The 14,658-nt window shown below is 41.1% G+C and overlaps 1 protein-coding gene and 1 long non-coding RNA gene across 4 annotated transcripts in view; one reads left to right on the top strand and one right to left on the bottom strand.

Annotated features, from left to right (window-relative positions):
• The window catches only part of med13a (mediator complex subunit 13a), a 99,932-nt gene that overhangs the window by 49,418 nt on the left and 35,856 nt on the right, over positions 1-14,658 (bottom strand). For 2 of the 3 annotated variants that reach the window (XM_061751061.1, XM_061751062.1), the window contains exon 3: positions 11,959-12,127. In XM_061751061.1, coding sequence (XP_061607045.1) covers positions 11,959-12,127 — 169 coding nt within the window. Of the gene's footprint in view, positions 1-3,703; positions 3,827-11,958; positions 12,128-14,658 lie in introns of those variants that run through there. The other variant, XM_061751063.1, reaches the window with a different exon arrangement.
• Positions 1,256-11,121, top strand: LOC133466900 (uncharacterized). Its single transcript, XR_009785066.1, has 4 exons — positions 1,256-1,427; positions 1,619-1,654; positions 10,794-10,902; positions 10,983-11,121. It is a non-coding gene; the product is annotated as an uncharacterized LOC133466900 (long non-coding RNA).

The raw sequence follows: 14,658 nt of genomic DNA, 5'->3' as shown, positions 1-14,658 counted from the left end.
CAATAAAACTGGTGTGCTACACACCATGTGCATGAAAATAAAACACGATGGAGAACAACTGAGGGCTGCAAGAAAACAGAGCCAGACAACAATGGAAATATGGGATGTATTGTATTCTGCAGATCTCAACAGAAATGCTGTCTACGACTTTCGTCTCACCAGCACAGAATACCTTACACAACACGTTCACATGCATCTGTGTGCGTAAAGTGCTGGCGGGAGCGGGCCGCCATCTGTGGCTCTTCAGGCAGAGGTGCAAACACATTCCGCACATTCAAATTCCTGGCTAGCATAAACAGACGCACATGAAATCAGCCAAAATGATTAACAATTATATTACTACCTGTGGTGTTAAAATATAAAATAATTTTAATGTGTCAACGGTGTAATTCCTGACTACTAAAGCCTGCAGGTATTAAAAGGCAATGTTATTGTGCACTCGAGCAACATTCAATATTGAGCCGCTGAGTGCAGTCACTACTGAGAAAAGGGTGGGTCACATGTCATCAACAGGTGTGTGGTTAGCATTTGACTAAGCGAGGACCAAAACAACAACATCAACATGGCATGTCTTCTCACATCGATGTCACCTACAGACACACAAAGGGATTTAGAAAAGTAATCCCGGTCCATACTGCTGCGCAATCCTATATCTGTGTATCCATACATACATACGGGCCCCTCCAAAGGTATTCCAACGGCAAGGTCAATTCCTGTTTTTGTTGTATACTGAAGACATTTGGGTTTCAGAATTCCACCTTTCATTTCATGCTATTTACATGTAGATGTGTTCAACTTCACCACACCGTCGCATTCTTCATTTGCTATGCTTTTCCAGACCTTTACTGCAGCCTCTTTCAGTTCTTGTTTGTTTCTAGGGGTTTCTCCTGTCAGTGTGTCCACTTTATACCTTCAGCCGTGAGATTTTGAGAACTGGTTGCTTTGATGCTGTTTGACTTCAAACAGCATCAAATGTGATTTGAACCATAAGCAGTTGATTTGCCAAGACTAAAGTATAAACAGTCATCCGATATGCTTGACCTATGAGGAAAGAGAGTACAAAGTCAAGGGTATTTTATATTAATATATGATTTTAAAGCCATTATATGGGTCAAAATTGTAGACTAGATTCAAAGCTGATGGGTGTGGTCTTGTCTGGTCCTCGGCCGTCTTCGACACCCCCCCCCGGGGTATTTAACTCCTGACTCCCGCCTTCTCGTTCTCTTTTGTGTTTTTTCTCTCTTGGTGTCCTGGCTGGCTAATCTCGCCAGCCACGGGCTGGCCTCGGCCACCCCTCCCCTCTCCTCTCCTTTCTTTGTTCAGGCACGCCGCTCGGTAACCGCGGGCCTTGGGGATGGAGACTCGGCTTCCCAGCCTATCCGTGGGCCACCGCTAGGCGATCGGAGCAGCTGCTACTAAAGTGCCAGGTACGCTTCCAGCCAAGCGTGATGGCTCTGAAATTGCTAGCGAGTCCCCTGAAAAGGCAGGAAGAGAGACGGTCATATGCTCCCAACGAGGCGTGATAACATTTTTTCTTCATCTGCTTTTTGTTTTTGTTTCAATTTTCTGCATCCTTTTTCTCATTCGACCAAACCTGTCTCCGTGCTTCCCGAGACAGACCCCCACCACCCCATCTACCAGCTGATCTACGTTCGTGAGTAACACGCCAGTGTTTGCCAAACTGTACAATATTAGTGCCTAATAATTTGGGGGAAATTACTAGCTTCACACCAAATCCTAACTTTGTCCTCTCTCCCTCTCGTCCGGAACGGACGCATTAAACGCTCACGTTTTCAACTATAGTCCAACACACGATGTTCCATTTCCCTTTTCGTACGCCTATTTTCTTTCTTTCACCATTATTAGTGTTACTTTCTTTCTTTAGTTAAACCCCTTTGTGTGTTTCCCTCTAGATCCCTTAAATATTCTATAAAATTCCATTCTTGATTGTGTTTTTTGTGGGTTGAGCTTAACAATGAACCTCTGTTGTCTAGGACTGAAAATTGAATAAAATGTAGCAAGCTTCAGATTATGAGACTGATAAAAAGGTTTCTTGTCACTTTCCCTAAATTTTATACATATAAACAGTGACGCGGTGCCCCTTTACGAGACAAAATAGCTTGATTTATAACGCTGGAACTTGAAATCCTTTTTCTTTGCCTGATGTCGCATTCAAAACCTCAAGTTATGTAGAGCCAGAAGGAGAATGATGGATATAGCTGTCTCGTTGCAGTGGCATTCTGAACATTTTCCTTGTCTATATCTCATAAAGATAAGTAATCAAATGATACTTCGCGTGTCTCAGGTGTCCCATGAACTCATTTGAGAACTCTAAAGGAACTTCCTATGGTTTGTGCTAATGTTTCAGTGATTTCAGAGTGGCTTCTCATGCAGAGACATTGCATCCACCATGCACACCGCGGTATATAAAGCCCCTTGGGTCAGCGGCACACCGAAGAAGCTACTGTGATTCAAGGTGTCGCAACTAAAATTGTATCTTTTTTATATGAACGTTAAAATGCTAAGATGCAATCTAAAATCTATATGCCAATTTATTATGGCCATACCCACAGTCAACTCCTAAATTCACAGTCTCAAATCCAAACGGTCAGCGGCCCTCGGCCCAGCAAGAATAGAATATGATACTCAAGTATGTATTTGGAGAACTGCAAAAAGATGGGAAGGTGGGTACATTTGCTGTCAGCTGACAAGTCATGGAAATGAGGTGCCAAAGGCCAGCAGAGTCGTGTGGCGGCAGCAAGACATCAGAGAGACTGAATGAATGAGGCTGACAGCCACCATCATTGTCACATGGACAGGCTGCTGTATGGCAGATGACCAACCAAAGTGAAAATAGCTTCTGTTAATACAAAAAAGTACATGCATATTCCTGTCAGTTGCTTGCCAGTCCTGAGAAAAGGCCTTTTGATGTCTTATTTGATCTGAAATCTGGGCAGCATTCCCACAAAACTGTTCTAAATCACTCACATTTCAATGTCCCCACAAAAGCCACATTCTGTGGATTGTATATTACCACTTTTGATACAGTATTGATACACAAACACCGGATATCGATTACAACACTCCTGATCAATAAGTGCCAGCAGTTTCCAAAAACAGGCATTGCGTTCATATTTTTGCTCAGTGTAATTAAGTCCGTAAACAGCCCCTTTGCGATTTTTTGTTTTGTTTAAATTGCTTTAAGATGCAAGTAATCAACAACCAATTTCATATAAATCAATTAGTAAAGTCTTTCCCACAGCACTTTCTATAGCATGATACAATCATTAACATTGGCAAAATAATGTGTTCCCACTCAAGAGTATAAAAGGCTGCTTAAATAACTGACTAACTACCGTATTTTCCAGACTATAAATCGGTACGGAGTAGAAGTCGAACCAGCCAAAAAATGCATAATAAAGAAGGAAAAAAGTCGCACTGGAATATAAATCGCATTTTTGGGGGGAAATTTATTTGACAAAATCCAACACCAAGAACAAACATTTCATCTTGAAAGGCAATTTAAAATTAAAATAGAACAGCGAACAACAGGCTGAATCGGTGTACGGTATGCTAACGTAACACATTCAGCTAACGTTACATGACGCAAAAACAACGAACTGAGACCGTGCCTGGTATGCTAACGTAACATATGAACATTATTCAGGTAACTATAGCATAAAGAACATGCTACCAAGTTTACCAAGCCATCAGTGTCACTCCAAATCACTAAATCCAATGAAATCCAACTCCGCCAACTCCGGAGGTAGACCATGCGCCGCTTCCTCTTCTACGTCGCTTTCGTCAGGCCTAGAGCGCCCTCTTGCGGTTGTCAGTGTGAAAATAACATCTGAAATTATATAATAATGTGTTAATCATTTCACATATAAGTCACTCCGGAGTATAAATCGCACCCCCGGCCAAACTATGAAAAAAACTGCGACTTATAGTCCGAAAAATACGGTACAAAATTTATTTTGTAAGGATCTGTTAAGGCCCGATCACATACAATGAGATTTTGGAAAAAAAACTAATTGCTGAATAAAAGTACTTCTATGAGAAATAACGTGTGACTCTTAGTCTAAAAGCCTCCCAGTGGGTGCATTTGTGGTGCGGTGTTGCAACATAAGCATTTGTTCATGTAAACCTGAAGCAACGGAGCATCCTAATCCAACAAGCCCCTGTCTAAGCTGTTATAAATGAAAACTCTTTATATTTTCTGTCTCGTGGGATCACTGCTTTACTGCCAAATGAGTAGCATCTTCCCTAACCTCCATCTTCGTAGTGCTTTCTTTACCATTTGAGGCACTACTTGCTTGTATTCTTTAGATGCTGAAACCAAACACTTTTGTGTCCCAGTGTGATATGATTTTTGTTTGCTAATGTGAGGCATTTAGACAAGCCTCAAGGGGAGCTTTAATCAGTATTGTTACAGTGTTGGTAGTGTTATCTGTTTGCTATAAATGTCTAACAATGTGAGCAGATTCCATTTGCTAGGGCAATGTGAAACTTGTCAAGTGAAGAAAAGTCAAGAGAGCCTCTCTTGTGGCGACGGACAATGGGGGGAGGGGGGCATTAAAAGATGGGAGGAAAAAACAAGAAGACTGCAGAGCTGTGACATTCCTGAAATGTTTGTTGGGCTTGGTGTGTCCGCAGCTAAGTGCGGTGCTTCCGCTGAGATGAAGACCACTTCCACATGACAACAACTACACGTGCCACTTGCACTGGAAAGAGCCAGGCGTCCATCTCTTGACATTTTGCATTAGAACACACAGCTGTCACCTGACGTGTTCATGGATGGCTGTCATTTGGCTCGATATCACATCTGAGGCAGAGAAATATTACTTTCACCAATTGTGTGGTGTGGTGATGGTACAGGTTCTGGCACAGCGTGGCTATAAATCGTTTCTGCAGCTAAAGCATCGAACAGATAGAATCAGGATAAATTAAACTTTAGACAAGAAACTGGTGAAAAAGAGTCAAAACTACAAAACCTACAGCTATTTATTAGCCCTTTTGAAATGGATGTTTCTGTGTCATGATTATTCTTGGGTCAAATGAATCACAATTTGAGGGCTTTCCCACAAAATGTTAGCCCACAAAGCCAGTCAATGCCAGTTTCACTTAGCACCATTAAATTTGGTAGCCATGTCTGTCATGTGCGCACTCACAAAAAAAAATAAATCATGACATGAAAAGACATGGGTCGTTCAAAAAGAGTCAGACGGATTGCTACCAAATTTGAACCACGTATGATGGACGGCTGGCTGACAGCAAATTGTGAACCATTTACAGGATGGGGGCAGAGCAGGGCAGCAAATTCTGAGAAATTGCAAAAACATGAAACTCTAACAATGCCATATAGTTTAGGAGTAATGAAGATCCTGTATAGAGCTTCAGAGGCACCCCTTGCTGGCAGAAATGTATATTTGCAAATAACGCTGATCATGATGCTCCGATTTCCTGCACCTGACCACATTCATCTGCCGCTCGCATCTTAAATCTATGTTTGGAATTACTGCAACACAATGCAAAAACTGCCCTTTAATATTCAATACTAATAAGGCTTGCATGTACTAAGACAAAACAATATGCAGGCTTAATGGGGGCACCTGTCCAAGATGATATAACCTCCCCAACTGTCGAGCCACCTGACCACTGGGAAAACACTGTGCTGCCAACGTAGCACAAACACAGACACAGAAAGCCACGAGAGACGTGCCTGTTTCTGCCTCTACAAACGGTTTACACAAGAGAGCAGTTGCTGGAGAAAACAATAAGCTAAAACTCTTAAGGCCAGCAGGTTTTAGCACACACACACAAATCTTGATTACTTGGAATTGATTTCCCTCAGCCAAAAATGCGGGAGAGCCTCTTTACACATGTCAGATTCAAGCTGGAAGGCAGAGAGGTCTATGGAAAGAGGAGGAATCCATTCCTCTTGCAGAATATCATACCTGCACATAGATATAAAAATGGAGGTAATACCAACACACCTCTGACAGCATGGCAGAATCCCAAACACTCCCGTCACACCCCAAAAGAGACAAACATGCACACAGACTGGGGAGCCGCTTTCACAATTGCTGAAAATGACCTCACTTTATGTGGAACAAATCTTTTTTGTAATTAAGCATCTTAACATTTTCAAACAACTCACTCTTCAATGTGTTTGCGATCAGCTTTTTTTCTCTAGTACAGACAGAATTTGTTTTATTCAAAATAAAAATCAACTTATTCCGAAATGAATTTATTGTTGCCTAGGGTGCCCTGTGTATAATGTCCCAAAAATTACTAGTAATATGAAGAAAAATACTGGGGACTGGTGGAGAAGAGGAATAGAAACATTATTCCTGAATATTATAATGAATAGTGTGAGAACAGAACAAAATAGAAGAGCAAGAAAGAAACTAAACGACAGACAAGATGGATAAAGACAAGAGCGTTGTGAAGTCCTCAAGTACACTTCTCTAAAGACTCTTGGACGGACGGACAGATACAGACAGACAGACTGCAGCAACCCAGCATATTGTTCAAGTTCTGTGGTTTCTGACAACATCGAACCTCCACTCTCTGTTTACACGCACGCACACACGCTCCCTCCATCGTAATTTTGATGCAGACTTTTGTTGTTCCTGGTGACAACTTTACGCAACTGTTTAACTAGCAAAGCTGTGGTTGATTGGCGGTACAGCGCGTTAAACCAGCTCACACAAGCGGTTGGGACTCCAGACGACGTTGAAAGCGCTTACTTTTCATTGTCAATAATATTTAAGTATTGTAAGTCCTTCCGTGACTCAGTCCCTACATCCATGACAAAAATAGTGTGGTGACAGTGAAGCCGTGCATTTGAGGGAAGAAGAGGAAATGCTCAAATGGGTCCTTGTTTACCGCCCTCATACTGCTAACAACAATACGAGCAACAACAATAGTGTAATAAAAAAAAATAAAACCTTATTCCCCACAGATGTCTTCATGTATTTACATTTTATATCTAAACATATACATGATTTGATGAATTGTCAAGGTTGACAATTATTTATTACAAGTGAATGCAGCAAAAAAAAAAAAAAAAAAAAAAAAAAAAAAAAAAAAAAAGTTGAGTTCAGTAAATACTCGCTAGTACAGAAAATGGGGTATTAATAAGATAAAAATTGCAGATACTATCCATTTTCCGTACCGCTTATCCTCACTCGGGTCGCGAGCGTATTGGAACCAATCCCAGCTAACTCTGGGCGAGAGGCAGGGTACACCCTGAAATGATCGCCTACTAAGAGATGAAAATTATCAAAAATATTATTATTCATAAAAACACAGTGTTCATTATGTATATTAATAATACTGCATAATTTAAGTAACTAGTCCATGTCAATTGATCTAGTTCATAAGGCTTTTCCAGGATCAAACATTTTTTCACAGCATACAAACAAATATTTTAAAGTCATTGCGATGGGAAGTGGTGCAAACATGGGGACATTTTTTTTTCTGTCTAAATAAAATTGTTATAAAATTATTATCAAGACCACCCAAATAAATGTGATGGGTCTAATGTCTACATGGCAAATTTCTCTGAACAATCAAGTTTGCCTTTAAAGAGTGATAATTCAGAGCATTTTACAGGACCGTAGTACAAAACGCAATCACTTTTCAATCGAGCCATATATACTTGTCTATCCAGAGCACCAAGTCATATGGTCCTGTTGCTGGAAGGACTAATGAATTACAGGAAATATCTACGTGTAAAGCTATTTGATCCCTTCCTGGACGTCTACATGTGATTGTTTCGAAGCATGTAACTCCTTGCGCTTGTTGGCGTCTGTTGTGGACTGCATGCTGGTTGTTGACACACACATGCTTATATGCCCATCTCCCTGTGTGTTTGTCTTGTGCTCGGAGCACGATGGGGATAAATTTAGCGCTTTAGCCCCAGACTGGAGGCAGTGGCCCTTTATCCCGCACTGTCCTACTTAACAGGAGTGGTGCTTGCCGCTTCCGCCTGGCACAGTGCACTGGGACACATACACACACACAACACCGGACACAACAATGCCGAATGAATGTTCCCAGAAACATAACAGTTACACTTGCGTCCTATACTTGAATATATGTTCTCATTCACAAGAACATGATTCGATAAGGTGAAAGGAACATATTTGTTCAAACACAACACAGCTGAAATTTAACACTCTGATTATTGCAGTGCTGCTGGAGAACATCCTGTAGCTGCTACTTTAATTACACGGCACGTATCGAGGAGACAAAATGATATCCCTTTGTCCTGATCAAAATTGAGACATCAAAGATGACTGGATGTACCACTGTACTAGTTTTCGGAAACACGGCCAATTAGGAACAAGTTGACGAGTCGAATCTGGCCAATAGAGCGCAAGCATCTCTCTTCACCTTGGAAACACGCGATCCCAGGGTGCATTTCTCTGCTGCCATGACAACTAAGATGAGCTCTCCCTTGTCCGTTCCCTCTCTCCAGCTCTCCCTCTCTTTCTCTCTCTCCTGCTGTTTTCCAAAGCCAGTCTCGCTCGCAGCTTCACTGGAACAACCTGGTTGCACTACTTGGAGACACTACAAACCAGACAAAGAAAGACACTCACTTGTAAGCACATGTTATTGGAGTGACTGTTTTGTGTCATTCTAAATGGGAGCCAACCAGAGCAAAGACTTCCCCATAATATTTAATGGCTACAACTGGAGTTACTGCTTAAGTGGAACTACTTACCACATACAGTACACTACAAGATAAAGGAGGCTGGTGCTGGGTGGGGGATGATGTAAGCATTTCAACACAGGCCGAGGGCTCGGGTTGAGGTTATGAACACTGTCAGCTGGCTCCAGCCTCCACCAACTGGAGACTTCGGATGATTAACGGGGAGGGGCGGGTGTCTTTTCAGCGTTCTCCATCAGCAGATGACAACTGAGCGGCCCAACCCAAATCTTAAGTCTATTTTTACTTTCCAAAGTAGGGAAAGGTACATAGATTCAAAGCTCTATCACAGTGGTATGCTACATATTTTTGCAGCTAAATAATAAAGGCAAGAATATAAAAACACCAAAAGAAGGTGTTGTGTCTATTCAAATTCCAGTGTGGCTGAAACGCATAAAAGGAAACCGAACAACATCCCTCACAGCAAGTCAAATTCAGGGTGGTTGCACTACTATTTATAACCTGTCCAGTCTGTTCTGAGACAGCATAAGGGGGTGGAGGGAAGAGGGCGAGTGAAAGAGAGACATGGAGAGTTGGAGAGAGAGAGAGAGAGAGAGAGAGAGAGAGAGTGTTCCACAGTAGAGGAAAAGAGGAAAGGACTCGTTTTTTCCTCTTGGCCGGCACTAGTCTCTATTCGCTGTGCAATGTAACAGACAAGTCATAAATGCTGCAGCTAGTTCTACTTAGCATTATTTTGCCCATTATTGCATCTCATGCCAAATAAGATCACCATGTGGCAAATAAGTGACACCCTTGCAGTAGAAGGAGGGGGGGGAGAAGAAAAAAAAAAAGAGTTCAGAACATTTCTAAGATGATCATGTGTCAGTGTACAAAAAAAGATTATGTTACTGAGTGGCCCCTTTGTCACCTGACTGGGAGATCTGGCAACAGCACAAAAAACAGTTCCAAAACCAATTACATACTGACACATGTACACACCAATGTGACTGCTGGAAACTTGCAGTCATGAAAGAAAATCAACACGAGAGATGTTATATGAACACTTGTAATTACAAAACAAGGAAATTCAAAGGCTCCTCTAACACCTGATCGAGGTAAATATTGGTGGGTTGCCAACACCGGGGGCCAAGGGAAGACTCACTAATCTGTGCACCTGCATCCGTCAACAAGTCCACTATTGGGCGTTTTATTTAAGACTATTTTCCTCCTCCAAAACTTGTATGTAACGTGCGCCCAATAAAGCACTGGAACACAACAAATACTGCTGCTGTCAACCTTTCAACAAGTGGTTAAAACTTACAACAGAATGAACATTATCGAATGTCTGAGGTATTATTAAGATGGTCTTTTTTTTTTTTTTTTAACTTTGCTTACCGTATATTGTTTTCTTGCAACACAGACAAGTGGCAGATGTGCAGTTTTAATTATGTTGCTTTCTGTGTAGTTACACTGTTGTTACTTAAACGTTTGATTTAAAAGTCAGTGTGTCTAACATACAGACCTTTTCCCAAAAAAATGTGAATATCAGGGAAAGGTTTATTTCCATAATTCCATTCAAAAAGTTAAACTTTCATCGTGTATAGATTCAGGGCCCACAATTTAAACAATTTCAAGTATTTATTTGTTTATTTTTACATAATTTGGGCTTCCAGCTCATAAAACCCACGAAATCAGCAATTCAATAAATTAGAATAGTGTGGAAAAAAATTACCATTCACTTCTCAGTTTATATATATATATATATATATATATATATATATATATATATATATAAAAGAAATTAGGGTTAAATATATATATATATATATATATTTTTTTTTTTTTTTTTTAAATGGGACTTTCAAAACGATGTTAATTTTCAATACCTAGTGAGGATAAGCGGTAAAGAAAATGGATGGATGGATGGGTTGGGAATCCCTTTGCTATAATCACTGCCTTGATGCGCCGTGGCATTGAGGCAATCAGCCTGTGGCATTGCCTGGGAGTTACGGAAGCCCAGATTTCCTTGACGCTTGCTGTCACTTCTTTTTTGTTTTTGGGTCTGGTGCCCCTCATTTTCCTCTTGATACTACCCCATTGATTCTCTCTCTTTCCCCTGCCCTCTCTCTTTCAGCACCTTCCTCAAGGCGCACAACTGTCTCCAATCAGCCCTCGTCACCACCTACATATAAGCCTGCCTGTTCCCGGAAATCCTCGCCAAAGTATTGCAGTTACTTCCAGCGGTACCACGGCCCATTTACCTCACGTAAGCCACTCCATTCCTCGTTCCCTTTTTGACTCCTGTGTCTCTCCTTGTTCTCAGTGTTTTCCCCCCGTGTTCCTGATCCACGTCATTCCTGCCGCCAAGCCAGCTGCTATGTCCTCACCACTGCCTGCCACCTGTCTGCGCCACTGCCTGCCAACCCACCTAGGACCACCTCCATTACCTTTCCTAAATAAACTGTTCATTATAATCTATCTGCCTCCGCCTGCTCTTGGGTCCAGCTCCTTGCCATACGTGACACAAATACTGTAGGTAGGGGGAGCAAGGAGGACATTACAACACTGACATTAAGAACTCAATTGTTTTCTTTAGAAATGTTGCACCTAGGCAGACCCCGCTTGTGGTAAAAAGCAGTGAGAGCCAAGGAGGTGACGGCAGAAGCTTATTTATATTAAAAAAAAAAAAAAAAAAAAAAAGGGTGGCAAGACAACATCAGCCATAGAAGAAAGCAAAGCGGAGGTGGAATATGTCTCATTTGCAGACTAATGTTAGGAGAAGGAACAACACCCAGGATGACCTACTGGATCAGGGTTGGGGGAACCATAACCTTTTATAGTAACATCAATGTTCTATACAGCCTAATCCATTCATAATCCTTTTGTTTACCTTATAGTGCTATTGCTTTCAATAATGCTTTATTGCACCACAACTCGCAGGCAAGCGGCATAATGTGCACACGATTGATAACAACCGACACGGTACGAGTAATTGCAGACATTTTAGGATTCAAATGATAGTTTATTTTGCATGAGTGAGCAGCTGTATTAATGCTGTTGTTGTTTTAAAATGGCATAAAATGACCACAGGCATTTATAAAACTGAAAAAAAGATCACTATGCTTAGATTCAAGCAGAGTACACACTCGGCAGCTTAACCTAAAACAAACAAAGGCGATAAAACTGTTAACCTCGTGTCATCTAAAACCTTGCACAACCCACTGAGCTGCATCAGACCACATCACAGCCCAACAACCAAAAACAAATTAAAATAAAAACAGCAGCATGCTGACACTAACCTCTTGTTGATGTGCTTCTCATCCTTCTCATAGGGCTTGACAAACCACTTGCCGATGCGCACAAAGCTGCGATTCATGAGGCAGCGTTCCAGCAGGTTGTGGATGGCTTTGAACAGCAGCGTACGGCACTCGTAGGAAAGACCGTTCTCCCAGAGTCCATCATCCTCAGCTGGGGGGAGAGAAGCAAAAAGTGGGTGGAGACATTTACTTTGACAATTTCTGGGGCCATTTAAAAACCATCATAAAATATTTAAACGAGGAAATGAGGTTCACATTCTGACTGCATGAAAACATATTTTGCAAATACATCATGTTACAACAGCAGCGGGAAGGCGATACCAGCAGTGAACGTCATTCATTTTTTTGTAGCCGCACATTAATTGAATCAATGACATAAAATTGAAGCACACGGGTATTCTACAGGAGCAGACTCATGTGTGATTAAATACTCAGTAGTAGTTCAACATTTTAAAGCACCTTGAAATTCTTTTCTGACAAGCATCCACTAAGTTACAGACAAGATGGGATTTTGTACATTCAATAAATATAAACAGAAGGCAAATCGTGAAAAGGTTGCTCAGGGGCAATCTGATGATAGCCCCACAACTTTCCCTAGGACCGCACACTTGAGACTGTATCCCCAGACAAACCATTTCTTGAAAATGCAAAGCAGTGAGCCATGTCTTAAGTGAAATCTGAAAGCCATATCAAGCGAGTGCGCTCACTGTGACAAACAGACAGACAGCTCGAGGAGAAACCCGCTGCTCCCTGCTTTTATGCTGTGGAAGTTCCTATTGCTCCCCTCGATGTCTGTTACCCTTTGTTCTCACTGCAGATGATAGCATTCTGTTGTTCTTACTGTGTAAAACTTCTGGGTATCTTCTGTGTATTATGCATCACCTTCAATGAGGCTGATACATTGCTCATCTCTCTATATACTGCCTGCATGAGTTTCCTACAGTCCTGCTCACCATTATTGGCACCCATGAAGTTTAAGTAGCAAATGAATCAAGTGAAACAACATTTTTCTATGGAGAACTTGTGTTTGATACAAAAGAGCTAAGGATAAACAATATTTTATGGACAGATGAAACAAAAATAGAGCTTTTTAGCAATGCACACAAACAGTATGTTTACATGAAACCTTTAAGGAAAAGAACACCCTGTCAACAGTAAAGAATGGAGGAGGATCCTTAATGCTGTGGGGCTGCTTTGTTATATCTGGTACTGAATGTCTCGACTGTATCACAGGTATCATGACATAAGAAAATTATCAAGAGATTTTAGAACGAAATGTCTTTCCGCAGTGGAAGAAAACTTGGTTTGAGGAGAAGACCGTGGGTCATTCAGCAAGACAAAGACCCAAAGCGCACATCCAAAAGCACACAGCAACGGTGGAAAAGGTTGAAAATAGGCTCTTTTAAAGGTCGCATAGTTTGGCTATTTAGACCTCCGTAGAGTGACTTTCTAACATGGACTTAGTAATTTAAAAAAATAAAAAAATAAAAAAATGAGTGTCCAGAAAAGGCCTTTGATAGCTACTTCTGTTTGACCCAGTTTTGTATCCACTTTCTCCATATTTGGCTAAGACTGCCCCCTTTCCTTTGATTGCTTGTCTCAGTGTAGAAGACCCACTTGTGAGAGCGCACGTGTTTGTTACGTTGACAGCGCTGGCTCAGGAGCGGAAAGGGAAGGTGGAGATCTTCGCTAGTGACGTAGATAAACTCAAGAAATTCGAATGACGTAATTTCAAGCCTCTCGGCAGAACAACGTCTGGAACTCAGAAATGTGTGTATTATTTTAATTCATATTTCACGTTTACAGAGGCACCATAGAGACAATATAACATCCCAAATACTATAAAAAGTTGGGTTTGGCTAAATACGGAACCTTTAAAATGGCCAGCAATGCATCCTGATCTCAATCCAATTGAAAATCGTTGGGAGGGGGGAGCAGAAATCTGCCATTGGAAAAAAGAACATTGCAAATGTTCAACAGCTTGAACAAACTATAAAAGAAGAGTTGGAGAAAATACCACCTGAGAAGTGCAAAAAGCTTATAGATGGATACCAGAAATGTCTGGAGGCTGTCATCGCTGCCAAAGGGTGCGCAATCAAATATTAAGGAGGGGTGCCAATATTGCTGCACGTTGCGGTTTTCTGTTTTTTTTTTTTTCTTTGAAATTACAATATCTAACTTGAAGAAAACAACTTTCTTTGTTAAATTACTTTGGTCCTCCAAATAAAAGATCCTGATGATATGAATCTGGTACATTTCCATTTGTTCCTAAAGATATTATACAGGTTATGCAAAAAAATGATGATAATGGTGAGCACGGCTGTATTGTATTCTGTCACACAGCTGCGCCCTGAATGCAGATGTGCAATGTGTTGCTCATTACGTTTTGATTAAATCACCGCAGGTAAGTAATGAAGTAAAAAGAATGTGTGTGTGATTTCAGTCATTTGGTTTTCTTCAGCCAGAGCTGCCTCTATTGAGATTTTTCACAGCAAAAGCAGCGGATGCTGAAATGTATTTGACTTCAAAACCACAAACGCAAAAGAACACATTCTTGAGTAAGCAGGAGCATAACATGCAACATATTTATGGTATGAATTCTACTTGTAAAGAGTGTAGTTTGACTGTGCGCTTCAATTGCAATCATAGTGTGTGAAGATTCCATTTAGTTTGTATAACATA

The sequence above is a fragment of the Phyllopteryx taeniolatus genome, chromosome 17 (assembly GCF_024500385.1).
Source record: "Phyllopteryx taeniolatus isolate TA_2022b chromosome 17, UOR_Ptae_1.2, whole genome shotgun sequence".
NCBI lineage: Eukaryota > Metazoa > Chordata > Actinopteri > Syngnathiformes > Syngnathidae > Phyllopteryx > Phyllopteryx taeniolatus.
Note: the sequence above shows the minus strand (reverse complement) of the source record. Positions and strands in the feature narration are given on the sequence as shown.